This window comes from Pristis pectinata, chromosome 8, assembly GCF_009764475.1.
Source record: "Pristis pectinata isolate sPriPec2 chromosome 8, sPriPec2.1.pri, whole genome shotgun sequence".
Lineage (NCBI taxonomy): Eukaryota > Metazoa > Chordata > Chondrichthyes > Rhinopristiformes > Pristidae > Pristis > Pristis pectinata.
In genome coordinates, this window is record NC_067412.1 from 93477460 (window position 1) to 93501291 (window position 23832).

A 23832-nucleotide genomic window follows, 5' to 3' on the forward strand; every position below is an offset into this window, starting at 1 on the left:
ACAGAGTGGTAGGTACTTGGAATGCGCTGCCGAGGGAGGTACTGGAAGCAGAGTAACGTTTAAGGGGCATTTGGATAGGCACATGAGGAATATAGACATATTTTGCGGGCAGATATGCAGTTTAAATTGGCATCATGCTCAGCACAGACATCATGGGCCGAAGGGCCTCTTGTTGTACTGTATGTTCTATGTTCTATTTTCAATGATGTAAATTACATTGAAGTGAAGTGCAACAGTTGGGTGTGAGGTGGTGTTGAAAATTCACTGTGCCAATATCATTATTGCTGTTGAGCATTCCTTTTGTAGTTCCTTGTTGTTTAGTCCAAATGGCTAAACAGCCTACGTAGTGAAAGGCTTCTGATCTTCAGAGGAGGCTGCAGTTGACTTTGGAGGGTGAATTTGACAAGTGGATTACACCTGGGCAACAGCAGAGAGAGAGTGGCAGGCATTGGAGGAAGGAGAGAGGGGAGCCACTCTGTGCCCCATAGAAAAATTGCACTCCCTCTGAGTGGTGGCTACATATCCCTGGTATTATTGAAGAGCAGAGTTCTGGAACATCCTGTAAACCCCTTTGCGCACTGCAAGCTGCAGCTGTGATAGGAGCATCTTGAGGTTTGAGGGGGATAACCCCACTTGGTCTAAGCTTCTGCTATTGTACCCTTGTATGCGATTGGCCTCTGCCTGTGCCCCATGGAAGCTTCAACATCAGCTGTCAAATGGTGTTTGACGATTAGACTCTTAAATCTGTGAGTGGGCCATTGTTTCCATTCTGGATCAACCTGGCTCCAAGCTCTGTTCAAAGCCCATGTCAGGTTGCACAATTCAAGTGCCATCTATAAATTCACCGATGACACCACTGTTATTGGTAGAATCCCAGATGGCAGTGAGGAGGCGTACAGGAGTGAGATAGATCGGCTGGTTGAGTGGTGTCACAACAACAACCTCGCACTCAACGTCAGCAAGACCAAGGAATTGATTGTGGACTTCAGGAAGGGGAAGTCGGGAGAACACACACCAGTCCTCATTGAGGGGTCAGCAGTGGAAAGGGTGAGCAGCTTCAAGTTCCTGGTGCAAACATCTCAGAGGATCTATCCTGGGCCCAACACATTGATGCAGTCTTGAAGAAGGCACGCCAGCAGCTCTACATTGTTTGGAGTTTGAAGAGATTTGTGTTGTCACTGAAGACGCTTACAAATTTCCACAAATGTACGGTGGAGAGCATTCTGATTGGTTGCATCATCGCCTGGTATTGAGGCTCCAATACACAGGATCGCAAGAAGCTGCAAGAGGGTTGCAGACTCAGCTAGCTCCATCACAGGCACAACATTCCCCACCATCGAGGACATCTTCAAGAGTCAGTGCCTCAAGAAGGCGGCATCCATCACTAAGGACCCTCACCATCTGGGACATGCCCCCTTTCCTTTACTACCATCAGGGAAGAGGTACAGGAGCCTGAAGACCAACAGTTAATGATTCAGAAACAGTTTCTTCCCCTCCGCCATCTGATTTCTGAACGGCCCATGAACCCACGAACACTACCATGTTATTCCTTTTTTGGCACTATTTATTTATTTTTTGTAATTTATAGTAATTTTAAATCTTTGCACTGCACTGCAGCAACAAAACAACAAATTTCTCATCATCTAAGTCGGTGATAATAAATCTGATTCTATTGATACCAGGGTCCTCCTTTCTCTGTGGCAGTGCGTAAGATTCCTGGCAAGGTCCACTAAACCATCAGGGATTTCACTGTGGTCTCCATCTGCATTCTGCAGCCTGCCCATTGAGCTGGCACCTGCACCATTCTTCCCTTGTGCTGTTCTGGCAGCAGACCACCTGAGCCCAGTGACCCACCATGTACATAGCCTGCCTCTATGCTATCCTCTGAGTAATGTGCATTGTTAATGCCAGGGATGGCTTCAGCTCAGGTCTGTGAAATAAAAGGGTTCGCCTGTAATGTGGAGAGAGGAGGAAAGGAAATGCTTGCCTACTCCATCAGCTGCTTACCAATGAGGAGGGAGAGCAGGAGAGGGGGAGGTGACATGTGAATGGCAACTGGGTCTGTGGATATTGTTACTGTACTCAGCCCTGCTACTGACAATACAGGACCCTGCTGTATCTAGGTTGGGTTATGTGTTACCTAAATTACAAAGTACTTGGCTGTAACGGACATAAGGAACATCTTGAGATTAAAAAAAAGGTGCAGCATAAATCCAAGTTCCCATAAACAATATGATGAGAACTGTTCAGGAAAGTCAATGATGGGGCAACAAGGTTGACATGGATGTGATGGACCGAAGAGCCCATTTCAGTGCTGAGTGACTCTCTATGAACATTATAATACCTCAATAAAGAACTGCAAGCATCATTGAGACACAAGACACTACAAATGCTGGAAGCTGGAGCAGTACACAAAAAGCTGGAGGAACTCAGCAGGTCAGGCAGCATCTGTGGAGGGAAATGGTTTGTCGATGTTTTGGGTCGAGACCCTTCATCTGAACAGTTAGTCCCTTCATCTGGACTGCTGGTCCCTTCATCTGGACTACTGGTTCCTTCATCTGGACTACAGGTTCCTTCATCTGGACTGTTAGTCCCTTCATCTGGACTGCTTGTTCCTTCATCTGGACTGTTAGTCCCTTCATCTGGACTGCTGGTTCCTTCATCTGGACTGCTGGTCCCTTCATCTGGACTACTGGTTCCTTCATCTGGACTACTGGTTCCTTCATCTGGACTGCTGGTCCCTTCATCTGGACTGTTAGTCCCTTCATCTGGACTACTGGTTCCTTCATCTGGACTGTTAGTCCCTTCATCTGGACTGCTGGTCCCTTCATCTGGACTGCTGGTCCCTTCATCTGGACTACTGGTTCCTTCATCTGGACTGTTAGTCCCTTCATCTGGACTGCTGGTTCCTTCATCTGGACTGCTGGTCCCTTCATCTGGACTGCTGGTCCCTTCATCTGGACTACTGGTTCCTTCATCTGGACTGTTAGTCCCTTCATCTGGACTACTGGTTCCTTCATCTGGACTGTTAGTCCCTTCATCTGGACTGCTGGTTCCTTCATCTGGACTGCTGGTTCCTTCATCTGGACTGCTGGTCCCTTCATCTGGACTGCTGGTCCCTTCATCTGGACTACTGGTTCCTTCATCTGGACTGTTAGTCCCTTCATCTGGACTACTGGTTCCTTCATCTGGACTGTTAGTCCCTTCATCTGGACTGCTGGTCCCTTCATCTGGACTACTGGTTCCTTCATCTGGACTGTTAGTCCCTTCATCTGGACTACTGGTTCCTTCATGTGGACTGTTAGTCCCTTCATCTGGACTGCTGGTTCCTTCATCTGGACTGCTGGTTCCTTCATCTGGACTGCTGGTCCCTTCATCTGGACTGCTGGTCCCTTCATCTGGACTACTGGTTCCTTCATCTGGACTGTTAGTCCCTTCATCTGGACTGCTGGTTCCTTCATCTGGACTGCTGGTTCCTTCATCTGGACTGCTGGTCCCTTCATCTGGACTGCTGGTCCCTTCATCTGGACTACTGGTTCCTTCATCTGGACTGTTAGTCCCTTCATCTGGACTACTGGTTCCTTCATCTGGACTGTTAGTCCCTTCATCTGGACTGCTGGTTCCTTCATCTGGACTGCTGGTTCCTTCATCTGGACTGCTGGTCCCTTCATCTGGACTGCTGGTCTCTTCATCTGGACTGCTGGTCCCTTCATCTGGACTGCTGGTCCAGATGAAAGATCCAGTCCAGATAAAGAGTCTTGATCCAAAACACTGACTGTCCATTTCCCTCCATAGATACTGCTTGACCCACTGAGTTCCTCCAACTTTTTGTGCATCAGTAGCAAAATTGGTTTGTTTCAGTTGTAATCTTTGGTGACATCCTTCAACGCAAGTTAAGGTGCCCAGACACCAATGGGAAAGTGCATACCTGCTTTGTCTCAGCTTTCCTTCTCCCTTCCACTAGCTTCCACCTCTCCTCCTCTGCCCACCTCCTTTCCTCCTCTCCTCTACTCCTCTGGTCTTTTCTGTGCCTTTCCTTCAGCTCAGGCTTCTTCGCACTGTCCTGCTGCCTTCGCTGCTCCTCTTCCCTCTTGTGGTGCTGTGGGAGTCAGTGGAGAAATGACAATTGTCTGAGAAAATGAGGTCAGTGACTTATTTTACCGGTCTGCTTGTCTTCAGTGGCAAACCAGTCGGCCCACACCTCAGGGACTGGAACAGGGATTACTTCGGCATTGGCCAACACTGATTCAGGTTCCTGTTGACTCAACAGCAGTGATGACCAGGTAAGATACATATCGAGCACTGAATTGATACTGTCCATTTTACACCTTCACCCAAGGCCAAATTAGCTCAGGAATGGTCGGTAGGTTAATCGGCCACTGGTTATTGTCCCTGGGTTAGTAGGTGAGTGGTAGAATCCAGGGAATTTGATGAAAATGAATGAAAAATGGGATTGATGCGGGATGAGTGTAAGTGGGTAGCTGATGGCTGACGCGGACTCAGTGGGCATGATTCCATGAAGTACCTCCCTATGACTCTATGAGTGGGAGCTCTGTGTTATCAAAGGGGCAGGGCAGGTGCATTAACTTGCCTGAGAAAAGTAGCTTATGGCATACGATAGCTGTTAGGAAAGCTGTACTTTTGGCAAAGAAGTTACTGAAGCAAAGCACATTGATTATTACTGCTCAAGGCTATTTGAAGTGAAATAATTCTCACTGTGTTCCCAACTTAAACACCGCTGAATAAGATCACCTCTCAATCACAATGTAGCTAATGAGAAAAGTCGCAAGAATTGCGTGACTTCGATGATTCATGTCCTGAGAGATTGTAGATTCCTGCATCGATTTACTTTAAAAAGAGTCAAGTCATAAAACAGCAAGTTTAAAAAAAAAGATCGGTTAAAGTAAAAACAGAAATTACTGGAAACACTCAAAAGGTCAGGCAGCTTCTGTGGATGGAGAAGACGAGTTAACATTTCAGGTTAATGACCTTTCATCTGAAATAATTAGTGACTAACAAGTTTAAATTTGCAGAGAAAGGGGTAGGTGCTTTAAAGAACACAGAAAGAATCAGTTAAATATTAATTTTAGTATTGTATGTTAATTTTCTACAGCACAAGATTGACGATACATCAAAAATACATATTGGCTGCAACATGATTTGGGACACCTTTAAGAGGGGCGTGGAAGCTATGATATAAATGTAAGTTTTATTTTGAAAGAGTTTTGGTTTAACATCCAATGGAAATAGCACACATAGGCAGAAAGAATTACTGTTAATCGGACACAACACAGGGCAGAGACCTCTCCAGTTTCTCACCTAATTACCTGAAATGAGCTGAACTGACAGAAAGCTGGAGGTGCCTATGCATTGTGGAGCATCACCAACACCCCTTCTCTTCACCAGTAGACCAGCAGCAGTAACGCAACAACAGCGGAAAGGGAGGGATCTCACTAACAGCAGTGACACAAAGAACCCAACAGCAGAGGTTAAATCCTTACGTCTTCCAGCCACCTCCTTTGCTCCTTCTGCTGGTCAATCCGCTTCTGCCTCTCAGCCAGCAGGTGCTTCTTGTACTGCTCCTGGTCCCGCATCTGCTGCTGGAGCAGCTGCTGCTGCTGCTGCTGGGACGTTGAGCGGCTCGAGCTCTCCTGCTGCAGCCGCAGAAACTCTCGTCGCAGGGTTAACTCTCCGGGCTGGTTTACAATGGAGCTGAGCAGACAGCAGAGAACACATTATCCAGATGGTGATAGAACAGAGTGGGGAACATTATGGGTATAACGAAGACCTCAGGGGATGGGGTGGTGGTTGTTAGGGAGCTGAATACCACTAATACTAGCTTCAGGATCAGCAAAATGATCCAACGATTGGAGGGGTAATTTAAATTTTCAGATTTTCATTATATTTGGAAATTTACCCACTGTGTTATGCATGGAGGCGCAAATTTTGCTTCATTTTATCTATCGAAGTAATTTTGTACCAGATGGGTGTTTGACCATGGACAGAAACAATCTAGGGCATCAGCACTCCAGGCAAAACACAGATGAAGCATTTCACCCAGAACAACACTTAGATAAAATGAAAAAAAAATGTTTGTTCATATCAGTGGAAATCTTAACTGTTAATGTATGTGATGGATGGCATTTTTACTGAGTATTCTTTCTCAGCTTCTCCTCAACCCTCTGGTGACAGATTAACTTGGAAAGGGAATTAAAAATACACAGGGCTATGTGTGGGGAGGAAGGGGGAGCAAATGGAGGGCTCTTTCAAAGGACCGGTACAGGCTCGATGGACAAAATGGCCTCCTTCTGTGATGTGTAAGATAGTCTTCTCTGGATGGGTTCAGTAATGCACCTTATAAGTTTAATCTTGTTTCAGGTTCTTGCTGAAGATTTGGCAAACTTATCGAACGGGTGTCTGAGCCAAACAAAGCAGAAGATCACAGCTTTGACATTCAGTCTGTGGAAAGTCAGTCATCAGAGGTTCAGTGTTTGCAATTGGCTGACCAACCCCCCCCCACCCCCACCCCTTCCGAAGAAATCACCTGTGTCTGGAGTCTGCTGATCCCACAAAAGGTTTTATCGGCCATTTCAGAATCAAGTGGAAGCACATCATCCTCGACTCTGGGGAACTCCCTCAGGAAAAGGCAAGCAGCTTGAGAGTGTTGGGAGAGAATAATCCCACTGCTACTACAGATTTGATGGAAGTTTGCATGGCAGAATAGGCTCACTGTGCTTCTCAATGTATTTGGATTTGTAAAGTTGGATTTGTAAAATTAACAATTGTAAAGGTTTGGAAGGCTGCTCATGGCTGTGAAACTCTCACCCTCACGAGTGGGAGGAAGATGAAAGCACACTTTAAACTTCTTCAGCATCCTTTTTTTTCACTCATTTGAGGGATGTGGGGTTTGCAGACTGATCCAGCATTTAATTGGCCTTGAGAAAGTGGTGGTGGGCTGCTTCCTTCAACTGTTGCAGTTCTTGAGGTGTGGGTGGACCTACAATGTTACTCGGGAGGGAGTTCCGGCATTTTAACCCAGTGACCGTGAAGGGGCAGCAATAAATTTCCAAGTCAGGATGGTGTTGGCTTGGAGGGCAACTTCCAGGTGGTGGTGTTCCCCGTGCTTGTGCTGCCCTTGTCCTTTAGCTGGTAAAGGTGGTGGGTTTGGAAGGTACTGTCCAAGGAGACCTGGTGAGTTGCTGCAGTGCATCCTGTAGATGGTACAAACTGCTGCTACTGTGCGTCGGTGACGGAGTGAGTGAATGGTGGTGGATGGGGCGCCTATGAAGTGGGCTGCCGTGTCCTGTGTGGTGTCGAGCTTCTTGAGTGTTGCAATTGAAGGTAATTGGTGTCAGTCTTAGCGATTGAATGTCTCCTCTTCTTTCAACATTCATATTTAAGATAAATTAGGTCATTTCGAACAAGTTAAGAGAAGTGTAAGACACTCAAAATAAGGCCTTTGTTCCTGCATGACAACAAGACACTCTGACACTGTGTGGCACAGTGGTGTAGACACCAGAACTTCTGCCTCATAGCTCCAGTGACCCAGGTTCAATTGTGACCTCAGGTGCTCTTTGTGTGGAGTTTGCACGTTCTCCTTGTGACAGCACAGTTTTCCTTTGGCTGATTTGGGTTTTTACCCACATCCCAAAAATATGTGGGCTGGTAGGTTAATTGCCCCTCATGTGTATTATAGGTGATTGGTAGAATCTGGGGGAAAGTTGATGGGAATGTAGAGTGAATAAAATGGGTTAGGTGGGATTAGTGGAAGAATGGATACTTGGTGGTCAGTGCGGACGATGTGCCCAAGGGCTTGTTTCGTTGCTGTCTCTCTCTTATGGCTAGGAAAGGCTTAGAGGGATATGGGCCAAATGTGGGCAAATGGGACTAGCTTAGATGGGCATCTTGGTTGGCATGGACCAGTTTGGCTGATAGGCCTGTTTCCATGCCGTGTGACTCCAACTGCAAAAATCTGCATTGAATTTCCTCTTAGCCTTCTGCCCACTAATGGAAATATCCCTTGCATTTCAGATTCAGTGAATTCATTATGAAATCACCTGCACTCAACAACATTGAACCAACAATCTCAAACACAACCAATCTGTTTAGAAGAAAGAAAGACTCTCCCTCTGTTCATTCATTGAATGTTTACTCACTGGCAAGGCTGATGCTCATTTGCTCTTCCCTAATTGGCCACTTTAGTTAAGAATGAACCACATTGGTAGTCTGGAGTTACATATCAGCTAACGGGTAAGGACAGTTGATTTCCCCTCCCTGAAAAATCATGAGGGAACCAGGCAGGCTTTTAGCCACAATCCAATCATTTTTGTGACAACCATTACCAATGCTAGCTTTTTATCTTCAGGTTTATTAAATTAAACTTGGATTTATATTCTTCAGCTGGTATGGTGGGATGTCAACTGTCTCCAGATCAAGTCTAGGTCTCAGAATACTAGTCCAGTACCCAACCCTGTTGCTACGGTACCTCTTTCCACACTGCATCATTTCCTGGGTAACGTATTTCCCTTAATCAATCCTGAAGCATTAAATTATTTCATATGGAATTGCCATGATTATAATTCACCTGAATTATAGGAGCTTTCTTCACTTATGCATTAATACCAGGTCAAATTGATATCTGCTGGAAAACACTGGTTGGAAACAGAATTAATGATAACAGTCAAAAAGAAACAGTGTATACACTTGAACTATGTAAATGAACAAACTACCTACCTTGGCTCTCCTTCATCTTCATTCAGTCCATCATCATCTTCTTCACTTCCACTGTATTCATATTCAGTCTCATCTAGAGATGAGAAAGGATGACAGTGAAGATTATGTTCAGCGTCAGGATCACTGTGTGAATGATCTTTCGGAAACCAGAACTAACTATTGCTTTAATTAAGGTTGGGTTTTAATCAGCTATATTAGCTCTTCTCCATCTGCATTAGCACTCTTTTTCTTTGGTATAGGTGACACATATAAACTGGCTGAATATTAAGATAGGCAAAGTAATTTTGCAAAATATGCAAAAGAAACTTGCACCTCTACAGCAGTCCCAAACATCTCTAACCCCCTCAAAACCCAATGAAGTATATTCTAAAGTGCTGGAATATGGGGCACAATAAGCTCCCATGCATAGCAGGGTGTTGGCAACCAGATAGTGTCTTTTGGTAATACAGACTGAGAGGTGGATTCAGATCAAGATCCCAGGAATAATCCCCCTGATCTTCTTCTGAACAGTGCCTTGTAGACCTTTGTGCCCACCTCAAAGAACAGATGGAGCCTCAATGCAACATCTCATCGAAACGGCAGTGCTGCGCTCCCTCAGGGCGGTACTAAATTTTTGTGCTTAGATTGCTGCAGAGTTGGAGGGGGAGTGTGGGTTTAAATCGTGATCCAAAGACAAAAGGACTAATCAATGACCCGAAGGTGACATTGTAAAAGAGTAACAGTGTGCAAATTAAATTTACCAAAGATTATTGCAAAGTGTTATTCAAATAACAATAACAAGGTCATAACACAGACTTTACGAATGTTGCTCATACAGTGGAAGGTGACGATGAAAGAGATATGGGGGAATTGATGGACTTGTCACTTAATAAGCTTACACAGTGCAGAGCAACAATAAGCGATAGAACAACAGCTGAAGGGCTTGAAGATTAGATTCGTTTGTGTTCTGTTCCATTCTGAGCAATCTGTCTGCTTTTACTAGTACAGTATTGAGGACCCATTCAATCCTGATGTATTGCAAAGAAGAGGCAAGCAGCTTAATTCAATATCAGAGGAAGGAGTTACCAGCAAAGATTCCAACAACCTGTGCAATTCAGCCCTGATATAGTACATGTCACATATGCTCAGGGCAGTAAACACTGGGGACAGGGTAAATCCAGAGCAGTACAAGATAACTGCAGGGCACTTACAGTCTCATAGACATAGGAGGAGGACTTTCAGCCCATTGAACTTATACTGTTCCCAGAACAATCCCACCAATTCCATTCTTCTGGTTATTTCCCTGCAAACTGTTCTCCCTCACCTGCCGATCAACTCCATTGTGATTCTCCTCCCGGCCACCTGCACTAGGAGTAATTTACAGTAGTCAATTAACCTACCAAACAGCATGCATTTGCAATGTGAAACTTGAACTCAAACACAAGACAAATTAGGGCTGGTGTCAAGGTTGTACGACGATCTTTGCACCATTCTGTTGTTTAGCTCCCATCTTGGCATTTATTGCTGTATTTATTGTTACCATGTCTTCTGTTTACTCTCTGAGCTTCAATCAAGCAAAGAATTTCATTGGACCCTGGTGTATATGACAATAAACTAATCTAATTTAAATTAACCATCAGCCCATGGAAGAGGCAGTAAGACAGGACACAAGGTGAGAGGGGTCAGGGGAGATGAGGGAATAAAGCAGATACTTTGAGAAGAATGTTGCAGGATATTTCAGGCAGTTTTCCTTATTCTTTATTGTGCATTGAGTCGGAACTAAATCTCCACCTTCTGGCACATCCCACATTCCCATCCCCCAAAAATTTGTACCAGGGCCTTCAACTCTCAATATTCTCTCTGGAATTCCTTCTCTACATCTAATGTCCAATACTAGAGGACATGCATTTAAGGTGAGAGGGGGTAAGTTCAAAGGAGATGTGCGGGGCACGTTTTCTACAGAGAGTGGTGGGTGTCTGGAACGCACTGCCTGGGCTGGTGGTGGAGGCAAATATGATAGAGGACTTCAAGATGCTCTTAGATAGGCTCATGAATGTGTGGGAAATGGAAGGATATAGACCATGTGTAGGCAGAAGGGAATAGTTTAGTTAGGTGTTTGATTACTAGCTTAATTAGTTCAGCACAACATTGTGGGCCGAATGACCTCCTCCTGTGCTGTACTGTTCTCTGTTCTATCTCTCCACCTCCTTTTTCCAGTTTTAACATCTTGCTTCAAATCCACCTCTTTGGCCAGTCTTATAATTACTCTCCTAATGTCTTCTTATATGGTTTTGTGTTGATTGAGAGCTGATTACGCCTCTTTGCAATGTCTTGCAACCTCCTCTATGTTCAGGATGGCAGATCAATCCCTTCTAAATCCAAGGAAACGGCGAAAACTCCAATCATTAATTCAACAAAGAAATTTGAAACAGTGTGACTATTTATCCTGAAGTTAAATATCCTGCAACTTTGCAACTTGCCACTAGTGGCAAATTGAAGAAGGTTGCTCAAAACGATTCTGCAATCTCTGTGCCATGGGCTTACCCTTCCCAACATGAATTTCATTCTGGAGTTAATTATAAATGATCTCCACTGGCCAGCAGCATCCATGCCAACAGTTAAGCAGTAAGTCACACTGAATATTCCCAATGGCATCGAAACAGGAAGTAAGATCCTTGCACAAAAGCCTTTCTCATGTGATGCTCTGTCAGATGACGAAGCAAGTAAGTTACTCAGTGAAGTAGAACTGGGGGAAGAGGAGCTGGGGTTAGGGTGGGGGGCGGTGGTTAAAACATCGTGTGAGAGTGGTGTGGTTGGGGTGGTGAGAAAGGATCCCAAGGAAGGTGATATGGATGAGAAAGGCTCGGGGGGGGGGGGGGGGGTGTGGAGAGAGTTGCGGGGAGAGAGGGCAGGATTGCAGAGCAGACACAGTAACAGGAAGTGAGAGGATTGCAGAGGGTGGTGGTGGTGGGAAGGATTAAGGGAGAGAATGGGTTGTAGTTGAGGAGTTGTGGTGGAACTGCAACTGAAGGGGGCATGGAGGGGACAGGACTGGATCAGACGAGGAGATGGCTGAGGACGTACAGAGGGTAATTGGAAATGGGGAGATCAGGGGACCTTAATGTCTTAAAGGGGAATGTGAACCTTCATCAGAACTGTTAACCCTGAAATATTAAATCTGTTTCACTTTCCACAGAAGCTGCCTGACCTGCTGAGTGTTTCCAGCATTTTCTGTTTTTATATCAGATTTCCAGTTTATTAAATATTTTTCATTGTGGTGCAACCTCTGTTTCATATTTTTACCTGTGTTTACCTAAAAAAGGTGAAATTATCTCTCTCTCCACTGCACAGTACGCATTTCCCACATCAGACACTGATGGACTGGCACACCAATGAATTTAGTGGGTGTTGCCAAGTGCTCCTACAAGCAGTGGGACGGGGTTTGCAGTTTGATTCAAGCTGCGAGGTTGGATGCAAATTGTATTTAAGTTGTGCTGTATATCTGAAAGTGAAGAGACAGTTTACATTTCTGCTCAAGTAAATTCCCTCTAACACAGATGGAAATTGCTTTGTGAGCTAACGGAATCAACCAGAATTTTTTGGACAAAATCATTAAATAAAAGAAAAAAATCCTTGACATGTTAAGTTTTTATCATGTTAAGATATGGGATTATTACAAAAAAACAGTTATGTTCAATAAGGTGCAAAGAACGAACAGCTGGAGGAACTCAGCAGGTCAGGCAGCGTCTGTGGAGGGAAATGGACAGTCAGTATCTTGGGTCGAGACCCTTCATCTGGACTGAATCTTGTCTTTTCTTCACCTTGTCCATTTCCCTCCACGGATGCTGCCTGACCTGCTGAGTTCTTCCAGCAGCTCAATTTTTACTCCAGATTCCTGCATCTGCAGTCTCTTGTGTCTCCATTTTCACCATGGTGTCAAAATCAGGTCCAAGACCCTTCCTCAGAACTGATATTGTTTGATTTTCATTTACAGCATGTGTGATGGCCTGGGCAATGTAAGGTGAGAGTTACAATGGTCGGTCTAAGAACATAAGAAGCCAGTTACCTTTCTCACTCTTCTTCTTCCTGGTCCTGTCGATGTGGTCTTTCAGCATAATGCGGACCTGCCGCTCATTTTGCTGGTCACGGATGAATGAGTGTTTCAGTAGGGCTTCAGTGGCGGGTCGGTGCAAATAGTTTTTTGCCAGGCAGGTTTCTACAAAGTTCATAAATCTCTTTGACCTACAACAAAGTGTGTAAGCAAGGTTTTGTGAGTATCACCTGATTATGTCAAATATAACACACAAATTTGATGTGACTTTGAATTGTACTTTAGAGAGTGGGAAATTTCAATTCAAGTAATTAATCCAGTGTGCAATTAGAGGAGCCATTGCCTCACAGTGCTGGAGACCCAGGTTCGATCCTGACCTTAGGTGCTGTCCATGTGGAGCTTGCATGTTGTCCCTGAGACCAAATGGACTTCCTCCCACATCCCAAAGATGTGTGGGTCAGTAGGTTAAATGGCCACAGTAAGTTGCTCCTAGCGTGTACGTGAGGGGTAGAATCTTAGGGGAATCTTGATGGGAATGTGGGCAGAATAAAAAAGTGGGATTAATGCAGGATTGGTGTAAATGAGTGATTGATGTCAAATCTCATCTGATTCATTAATGTCCTTTAGGGAAGGAAACCAGCTGTCCTTTCGAAGTCTGGTCTGTATGCAACTGCAGACCCACCACTATGGTTGACCTTTAACACCTCTTCAGGTCAAGGGGAGCTAGGGATGGACATTGCCAGAGATATCTACACCCAGGAATGAATAAAAATGTTGTCAGATTATACATTATGTAAAACTATAGGGCTCTTTTCTGGCAGTGAGACATGATAAGTTGAGTATAAGGTTCCATTATTGGTTGCAACTCTGAAGAAGGCAATGGGACAACTAACAAGGAGTGTGGAGAATGCACAATGAAGGAGTGTAACGATCTCCTGGGGCATCACAATGGTGCAGCGAGTAGAGCCTCACAGCTCCAGCAACCCGGATTCAATCCTGACTTCCGGTGCTGTGTGGAGTTTGCATGTTCTGTCTGTGACTGTCTGGGTTTCCTCCAAGTGCTCTGACTTCCTACCACATCGCAAAGGGTTGGCGGGTTAATTGGCCACTGTTAATTGTCCCCAGTGTGTGGTGAATGTTGGAATTTGGGAAGAGATGATAGGAATAGGTGGAGAATAAAATGGGATTAGTGTATCTGGGTGATTGATGGTTGGAGTAGACTTGGCCTGTTTCTGTGCTGTGTAATGCTCTGAATTCTATATTTCTTCCTTGGTTGTCCGAACTCCATCAGAAAACAGGAATTCCCCAAAGGTTTCTGGAGGCAATGGCCAAAGGAATTTTGAATACTGCAATTTTCTTTGCTCAGAAAATGAAAGTTCACTTTTTTACAATAATATGATTCTTTCTTTCAATGGAATGAACTACCCTAAAAGATAAACCAACAATAAATCTTGGATAAAGGAACCAAGGTTCGATTTACAGAGTTACTTGGTTAATGTTGGACAGCTCATAGAGTCATACAGCATGGAAACAGGCCAATCCACACTGAGGGGTGGGCATCCATCTGTACTCATCCCATCTTCCAGGTCTTGGGCTCCAGTTTTCTATGCCTGGGTGATTCAAGTGCTTGTCAAGACACTTCTTTCATGCTGTCAGCCACTATGCTTCCACCACTCTCTTGGGCAGTGCAGTCCTGGCACTCGTCATTCTCTGGGTGAAGAAGGTCTACCTCAGATCCCCTCTAAATTACTTACTGCTTATCCTAAACCTATGTCCTTTAGTTTTACCTGCCTCTGATATGGGGATAAGTTTCCTGTAGTTTACCCTATCACTATTCCTCATAATTTTATATAGCTCAATCATGTCCCGTCTTGACCTCCTCTGCGCCACTGAAAACAGACCCAGCCTCTCCAATCTCTCCTCGTATGTGAAATGCTTCATCCCGTTCAACATTCTGGTAAATCTCCTCTGGACCCTTTCCAGTGCTAACACACCCAGGATTTATAAAAGGAAAGCCTATCTTAGAATCTGTTCATGGACTAAATATTATGCGGGAAAACTTCATGTGTTTTCGAACACATTGTCTTTAAAAATGATCAAATTGAGGAAGAAAGATCAGTAAAGCAGGGCAAATTCGATGGAAGACGCCAAGGACTGTTTTTCCTGAAGTATTCAAAATTCTACCAGATTGCTGACAAGATGTCACGTGAGAAACAGCTTTCAATTTACACCAAAGTTAGAGGATGAATAAAGGTTCAAAATTTCATCCCAGCACCAAAAAGGAAACACCTTTGATTCAATGATTGTGTTTTCTTGATTGCTTTCTGAATGCCAGACATACTCGCCACTGATTATTAAATACACAAGAAAATCATGTTGTTTTTCCCAAAAACAATGACAATCTCTGTGCTCCTCAGTGTTGGCCTCTTGTATGTGCTGTCGTTTTCTCCCTAGACCACTGGAAACAGTGACTTAACTTGGTGGCAAGCAAGCTCTTGAATTCTTCCTCAAAACCTCGCCTCCTCCTTCCCCCCTCCCTCCTTTAAGGTGCTCTTTAAAGTCTAACTCGTTTCTCAAGCTTCTGGTCACCTGTCTTAATACCTTCTGATTTGGTTCATTGCCAAATTTTATTTTGTAATACTCCCGTGAAGAGTCCTGGAATGTTTACTCTGTTCGATGTGCTATTTAAATGCAAATTGTTGTTACTTGAAAGAGTAATCAATGTGGAAAGATAAACTGCTCCAGAAAAATGTTTTCTTGTTTTTTCTCCAACATTGTTAAAGAAATGTCATTGTTATCAATGTGGTGTAACCATATTTTAGACACCGAGCAAATAGCGAGCCAGATTGCACTGACAGCATATTCAAGACTTCTGCTGTTGTAGTGTTGTGCAGAAGTAGGGAGCACACTGGAGGTCAGGTGCAGGCACACCCTGCACTTCACACTGAGTCAAGGAGCCCTTGCGTAAGATAAAGGGATGGATACACTTAGTAAGCATGGCAACCATCACTGCTATATCAAGCTCCACCATATTCGTCTGAATGGGGTCGCCAAACTTTGTTAAGTGAAGGTCATCTTATTTTCTTTAATATTAATGTTTTTTACTACTTTACATTGAATATGCTTTATTATTTTTATTAGAAGGTCGATGAGAGAAAGGCTGTGGATGTTGTCTACATGGACACTTGACGAGGCCTTTGACAAGGTCCCGCATGGGGGGCTGGTCCAGAGGTTAAGTTGCTTGGCATTCAGGATGAAGTAGTCAATTGGATTCAACGTTGGCTTAGCAGGAGAAGCCAGAGAGTGGTAGTAGATGGTTGTCTCTCTGACTAGTGGTGTGCCGCAGGGATCGGTGCTGTGTCCGTTGTTGTTTATCATCTGCATTAATGAATTAGATGATAATGTGGTAAATCGGATCAGCAAATTGGCGGATCACCAAGATTGCGGGGAATAGTGGACAGCGAGGAAGGCTATCAAAGCTTGCAGCATGATCTGGACCAGCTAGGAAAATTGGACTAAAAAATGGCAGATGGAATTTAATGCAGACAAGTGTGAGGTGATGCACTTTGGGAGGACAAACCAGGCTAAGACTTACACAGTGAATGGTAGGGCTCTGAGGTGTGCAGCAGAACAAAGGGACCTGAGAATACAGATCCATAGTTCCTTGAAAGTGGCACCACAGTTAGATAGGGTTGTAAAGAGAGCATTTGGCACTTTGGCATTCATAGCTCAGGGCACTGAGTACAGGAGTTGGGATGTTATGTTGAAGTTGTACAAGATATTGGTGAGGGCAAACTTAGAGTATTGTGTGCAGTTCTGGTCACCTACCTACAGGAAATATATCAATAAGCTTGAAAGAGTGTAGAGAAAATTTACAAGGATGTTGCTGGGATTTGAGGACCTGAGGTATAGGGAAAGGTTGACTAGGTTAGGACTTTATTCCCTGGAGCACAGGAGAATGAGAGGAGATCCTTTAGAGGTATTCAAAATTATGAGGGGTATTGATAGGTTGAATGCATGCAGGCTTTGTCCCCTGAGGCTGAGTGAAACTAGAACTAGAGGACATAGGTTTAGGGTGAAAGGTGAAATATATAAAGGGAATCTGAGGGGAAACTTCTTCACTTAGAGGGTGATGCAAGTGTGGAACGAGCTGCCAGTAGAAGTGGTAGATGCGGGTCGGGTTCTGTTGTAACATTTAAGAGAAGTTTGGATAGGTACATGGATGGGAGGGGCTTGGAGGGATAGGGTCCAGGTGCAGGTAGAAGGGACTAGGCAGAAGATCAGGTCAGCATGGACTAGATGGGCTGAAAGGCCTGTTTCTGTGCTGTAGTACTCTATTTCTCTATGATTCTAAGACTTTGGAATTACCTTAATAATTTTCAACCATTTCTAAATGGTCCAAAAGGTCTTTTTGTCACACAAACTATCAGGATGTAATTAAGGTGATCCATGGACAGGACCTTAGTTTCCACCACCTGTGGTCCAATTGCTGTGCGCAGACCACTCCATTCTTGATTAGTAAGTGTGTCAATGGTTACGGGGAGAAGGCAGGAGAATGGGGCTGAGAGGGAAAAATGAATCAGCCATGATGGGATGGCGGAAGGCTTGATGGGCCGAGTGGCCTAATTCTGCTCCTATGTCTTCGTGGATTGATGGAGACATTGATGGTGGCAGGAGATTGGGAGGCATGCACCCACAGTCATTGAGTCATAGTGTCATACAGCATGGAAACAGGACCTTCAGCCCAACTCATCCATGCCAACCATGGTGGCCACCAATTTAGTCCTATTTGCCCACCTTTGATCCATATCCCTCTAAACCCCTCCTTTCCATGCAGTCATCCAAATGTCTTTTAAACGTTCAAGTCAAGTCGAGTTTATCGTCATATGCACAAGTACAAGTGCAATGAAAAACTTACTTGCAGCAGCATCACAGGCACATAGCATCAGATAAGCAGCATTCACAAGAAAAACATAATTTAAATATAAATTATACTCATTCCATATATGCACCACCCTCTGTGTGAAGAAGTTGTCTTTTTAAATCTTTCACCTCTCATGTTTTTAGTTCCCTTTCTCTGGGAAAAAGACTCCGTGTGTTCAACCTATGGATACCCCTCATGACTTTATACACCTCTATAAGGTCACCCCTTAATCTCCTGCGTTCCAAGCACCCTGTTATACCAATCGAGATGTTGACTTTAAATAAAGCAACTCAATATCTCTGTTGAAATGGAGATTTGCTATGATCTCTATCAGAATCAGAGTGATAAAACTCATGACATAATCTGCAGATTTCATTATTAAGTCATGCTATCAGACAAGTGTTGTGATAGAAAAGTTTAATCTAGTTGAAAATACAAATCTGAACCTCATATAAAGCCCATGATTCAATTCATGTTTGTTATTAAAGTCACAAAGAAACATTGTGCCTAAAAGAACAACACTACATAATTAATACAATAAATCTCCACATCATCATAAATTCTAAATTTAGATTAGGGCGAGCTCTAAAGTTTATTATTCATAATGCTACAGTAATTAAAAAATATCATTAAGGGAGAGATTCATGCAAAAGCATTTCCCCAAGGCAAACCATCTCTCTTAAATTACAATACTCCAATTACATTTTCAAAAGAGGAAGCATAGCCCAGTTTGTGCCTCAACATCTTTACAGAAGCTGGTGATTTCAGTAAAAGTGGAACTCACTCACAGTCAGAAACAGAAATATGGCTTAACCAGACCTAAAACTGTAATGCCCATCAGCTAACAGAAGGAAAATGTGCATTAAAGTAGCACCCTTCGAGGAGTCCAATCACCCTTCAGCACTTTACAACCAGTTCAATATTTGTATTGACTGTTCAATGTAGGAAATCAAACTGAACACAGCAAACTCCCAAAAACTGCAACATGACAACATAAAATTTGTTTGAGAGATGGTGGTTGAGGGTTAAATATCATCCACAATACCAGGGATAAGTCCCTTACTTTTCTCTGTTTCATGAGTCATGGAATCTTTTATGTCCATCTGGAGCCCCATTTTAAGGTCTCTCTGTCTACACTTTTCGCCGCCAACATAATCAAAGACCCCACCCACACCGGACATTCTCTCTCCTCCCCCTTCCCGTCAGGCAGAAGATACAAAAGCCTGAAAGCACGTACCACCAGGCTCAAGGACAGCTTCTGTCCTGCTGTTATAAGACTATTGAATGGTCCCCTAATATGATAGGATAGACTCTTGACCTCACAGTCTACCTCGTTAATGCCTTGCACCTTATTGTCTACCTGCACTGCACTTTCTCTGCAGCTGTGACACTTCATTCTGCATTCTGTTATTCTTTTCCCTTGTATTACCTTGATGCACTGTTGCAATCAAATGATCTGTATGAATGGCATGCAAAACAAGTTTTTCCCTTTACCTTGGTACATGTGACAATAGTAAACCAATTTTACTACTTTTTTTTTAACTAATTTTTACCTCCAACAGTGGAACATCTCAGAATCAGAACTGTTACGGACTCAGTGAAAGTCCCTTTAAGATAGAGAGTGTGTGTGTACGTGTGTGTGGGGCGTGCTTACGTCAATAGAAGATAAAGGACGTAATGACGTTGTTGAAGAAGTTAGAAGAAGAAGAAGAAGGAGAGAGAGGGAGAGAAGGGAGAGAGACACCAGCCTGCTAGTTTTCTCTATCGATGGATGAGAAACTATAACTGTGTCTGCCACTGAAATCCATGTATGGAAGTTGGAAGTAATCCAGTGGAGTTCACTTTGTTGCTGACCTGTAGAAGGAAACAGGTATTTGTGTGTGGACGACCACGATTCGGATGCTTTTCGGGGTGAGGAAGTCACTACCGAGTAAACACTGAAGTGTCGTTTGGGTTCCATCGTGGAACATTTGGATTTCGTATTTACTCTCTCCATGTTTCTCTACATCTACATCTTATCTTCTGACAACGGTGGTTGTTGAAGAAGCCCTTGCTCATGTTTCACCTTATGGCTTGTGGAACTGAACTTCAAGAACCATTCCGGAACTTGGAGTTTGGGACTTTGTCACACACACACACGAAGAGTTTAGTTTTGGGGTTAACGTTCAAGGTTTAACATTTCTGAATTCTAACATACTAACATTTTTACTTTTATTTTACATATTATCATAAGTAGTAATTAATAAAATAGTTTTTAACACTAAATCATGCTCAGTGTGTTTCTTTTGTTGCTGGTTCGTGACAGAACTCACAATCCCACAGTACATTAGGTTATCAGTCTAGCTTGAGTCTGTGGAGTGGGATTTGAACCAACAACCTTCTGACCCTAAAGTGTGGTGCACTATTACTGACAACAAACTGATTGAACAAGAGTGGTGGACATCAGTCAGGGCACTGAGTATAGAAGCTGATACACAAGATGTTGCTGAGGCCACACTTGGAATATTGTGTTCAGTTTTGAACCCTGCTATAGGAAAGATGCCATTAAGCTGGAAAAAGTCCAGAGAAGATTTACGAGGATGTTGCCGGGACTTGAGCAACTGAGTTATCGGGAGAAGTTGAGCAGGCTAGCACTTAATTTCTTGGAGGGTAGGAGACTGAGGGGTGATCTTCTAGAGGTGTATAAAATCATGAGGGGCACAGATAAAGTGAATGCACTCAGATATTTTCGCAGGGTTGGGGAATCAGAACTGCAGGGCATGGGTTTAAGGTGAGAGGGGAAAGATTTAATAGGAACTTGAGGGGCAACTTTTTCAAACAGAGGGAGGTATGTATGTGGAACAAGCTGCCAGAGGAAGTGGTTGAGGCAGGTACAATAACAACATTCAAAAGACATTTGGACAGGTACATGGATAGGAAAGGTTTAGAGGGACATGGGCCAAATGCGAGCAAAGGGGACCAGCTTAGATTGGCCCACGAGAGAATGCAGAACTCCCTCCCTTTATTCCAGGGTCCACCTTCCTCTGGAATCAGGTTCCATCATCTTCAGCCCTTTGTCACTTCCACCTATCACCTCGCAGCTTCTGACATCATTCCCACTCTCCTCCCTCCTCATCTGCCCATCACCCCCCCCCCCCCCAACTTCCCTCACTTGGACCTACCTATCACCAGCCAGCTCTTTCTCTGTCCCTTCCCTCCACCATTTTACACCGGCTATCTCCCTTCTATCTTTCAGTGCAGATGGAAGGCCTTGACCCCCGAGACGTCGACTGTCCGTTTCCCTCCACGGATGCAGCCTGACCCACTCAGTTCCTCCAGCGTTGCTTAGATGGGCATCTCGGTCAGCATCGATGAGTTGAGCTGAAAGGCCTGTTTCCATGCTGTATAACTCTATGGCTCTACAGATGGTGTAGACCGTCACGCTCATCTACCCTAGCCAGGACTTCAAGGAGATAACTTTAAATAGGTGCAATGAAGATGTTTCTCACCAGAAGTGGTGCATCAGGTGGACGAAATAAATGAAACATGTGTTTGGGGATCTTTGTTGGTTCTCGGTCAGGTTGTGACACTGCACATCAGAGATAAGCAATAGTTTATTCGTCACGTTCCCAGTTCAAGTGCACTTCTTAATCATGAAGCAGCTTTGCACCTCAAACAACATCCATTATTGTCTTCTTGCTTATAATGAATTTAGACTTGTCAACAGATGTGGCACCAGAATGTGAAATGTCAAATGCAGTGCAGAAATTAAAGGTGAGCACTGAGCAGTGACTAATCTCGCTGCATTTTCATTGTGTCACTGACGTATGGCTTACAATTGAGGAAGCTGAGATAGTTTCTGCTGCCCATAACAGCTAGAACAAATAGCATATCCTTGAACTAATTCCCCCCTTCAAATTCAGTGGCAATGACCTTTCTTTAAGGTAAGTAATAGCTCAAAAGGACTATTAATTTAAGGAAACTATTCCACAGCCATTCTGGGGAAAATAATGCATCGTGGTATAAGTCGGGTTCAGATGATAGCAGCATAAGGGGAAAAAACCTGAAATGCAGTTACATAACACCACTAAATAGATTCTGAAGCACACCCAACATTGTTATAGAAGGAATTGGAATATTTAATTATGTCAAGCAACATTTCAGAAAATAGGATGTACCCGTTTTCTTCTGTTGATTGTATTGGCTGGAAGAGCCATGGGTATTAACTTCCTAAATACCCTTGCAAGTCAAAATGCAAGCAGTAACAGTTTTTAAATCTGTAATTGACTCCTAACCTCAACAGCCTTATTGGAGACTAAGGGAGCTAGGGCTTTACTCTTGGAGAGAAGAAGGGTGAGAGGAGACATGATCGAGGTATACAAAATATTAAGAGGAATAGAGTAGACAGTCAGCGCCTCTTTCCCAGGGCACCAATGCTCAATACAAGAGGGCATGGCTTTAATGTAATGGGTGGGAAGTTCAAGGGAGATATCAGAGGGAGGCTTTTTACCCAGAGTGGTTGGGGCATGGAAGGCGCTGCCTGGGGTGGTGGTGGAGGCAGGTACATTGGTGAAATTCAAGAGATTGTTAGATAAGCATATGGAGAAATTTAAAATAGGGGGATATGTGGGAGGAAGGGGTTAGACAGTCTTAGGCGAGGTTTAAAGGTTGGCACAACATTGTGGGCCGAAGGGCCTGTATTGTGCTGTACTGTTCTATGGTTCTATGGAGACAGGTTTCCACAAGCTACTAACCTTCACTGAAGATGTTCCTTTGACTTTATCACTGAAGTACCTAGCTTGAATGTTGTTATGGCCCTACAATGACATGTGGTAAGCCCACCAATGCCTCTACCTCCTTAGAAGGCTAAGGAAATTCAGCATCTCCCTGATGACTCTTACCGATTTTTATAGATGCATCCATAGAAAGCATCCTATCCAGATGCATCACGATTTGGTATGGCAACTGCTCTGCCCGTGACCGCAAGAAATTGCAGATAGTTGTGAATACAGCCCAGTCCGTCACACAAACCAACCTCCCCTCCACTGACTCCGTCTACACTTCCTGCTGCCTCAGGAAAGCAGCTAATATAATCAAAGACCACTCCCACTCTGATTGTACATCAGGTCCTGGTCATTCATCATTCTCCTGTCGGGCAGAAGATACAAAAGCCAAAGAGCATGAACCACCAGGCTCAAGAACAGCTTTTATCCCACTATTATCAGACTCTGGAACCCTCCTCTCATATGCTAAAAGATAGACTCTTCATCTCCTAATCTACCTCTTCGTGGCCTTTGCACTTTATTTGTCTGCCTGCAATGCACTGCCTCTGTAACTGCAACACCATATTCTGCATTCTGCTTTCTTTTTACACCCTCAATGTAGTTACGTATGGTATAATCTGTCTGGATGGCATGCAAAACAAAAGCTTTTCAAGTATCTCGGTACATGTTACAATAATAAACTAATACCATAGTCATTCTCCAATACGGGCCCTTACCATTTCTTTGACTTCAATTTGGGAGGAGAGTTTCGTGGGATGAGAAAGAGTGCTCTCATGGGATGCATGTCACAGAGAGCTGGAAGACAAAAACAGAAGGGACGGATTTAATGATTGAAGCAAAAAACAAACATGGTTTAAAAAAACAAAAAAAACCCAACTTTTCTGGTTGACAAATAATCCAATAATCGTTGCCCATGTACACTGACATACAAATTGTTACTAGAATCTGTCAATACCACTAAAAATAGATTTTATTACGCACAAACTGGAATAGATTTTATGGCATCAAGAACTAAGTACTACTTATGGTGCTTGTACCAATGGATTTAATGAAACACAGATTAGTTTATTGTCATATGCACCGGGGCTGCAATGAAATTCCTTGCTCAAGTGAGGCTCACAGAGTAAACAGTGCACATAGTAATAATAAATACAACAATATGTACAACAATGAGTGCAAAGATCATAATGCAACCTGAACTAGTGCAAAAAGCAATGTTGAAGTGACAATAATGGAATAACTGGGAGTTCGAATTAAGAGTCTGAGAAGATCAAAACTACAGATAAATTACCAATAAGTCTTATAGGGAACATTGGGGAAACTTCTTTGCTCAGGAGAGTCGCTGGAATGTGCCACCAGATGCTGTCGTGGAGGGAACATAA

The 23832-nt window shown here is 43.7% G+C and overlaps 1 protein-coding gene across 4 annotated transcripts in view; it reads right to left on the reverse strand.

Moving 5' to 3' along the window:
* si:zfos-2326c3.2 (mitogen-activated protein kinase kinase kinase kinase 4) overlaps window positions 1-23832 on the reverse strand; it is a 264594-nt gene that overhangs the window by 112424 nt on the left and 128338 nt on the right. For 3 of the 4 annotated variants that reach the window (XM_052020803.1, XM_052020804.1, XM_052020802.1), the window contains exons 9-13: window positions 23167-23245; window positions 12779-12954; window positions 8734-8806; window positions 5502-5712; window positions 3929-4099 (exon numbers count right to left, since the gene is read on the reverse strand). In XM_052020803.1, the coding sequence (XP_051876763.1) occupies window positions 3929-4099; window positions 5502-5712; window positions 8734-8806; window positions 12779-12954; window positions 23167-23245 (710 nt within the window). The remainder of the gene's footprint in view (window positions 1-3928; window positions 4100-5501; window positions 5713-8733; window positions 8807-12778; window positions 12955-23166; window positions 23246-23832) is intronic. The other variant, XM_052020805.1, reaches the window with a different exon arrangement.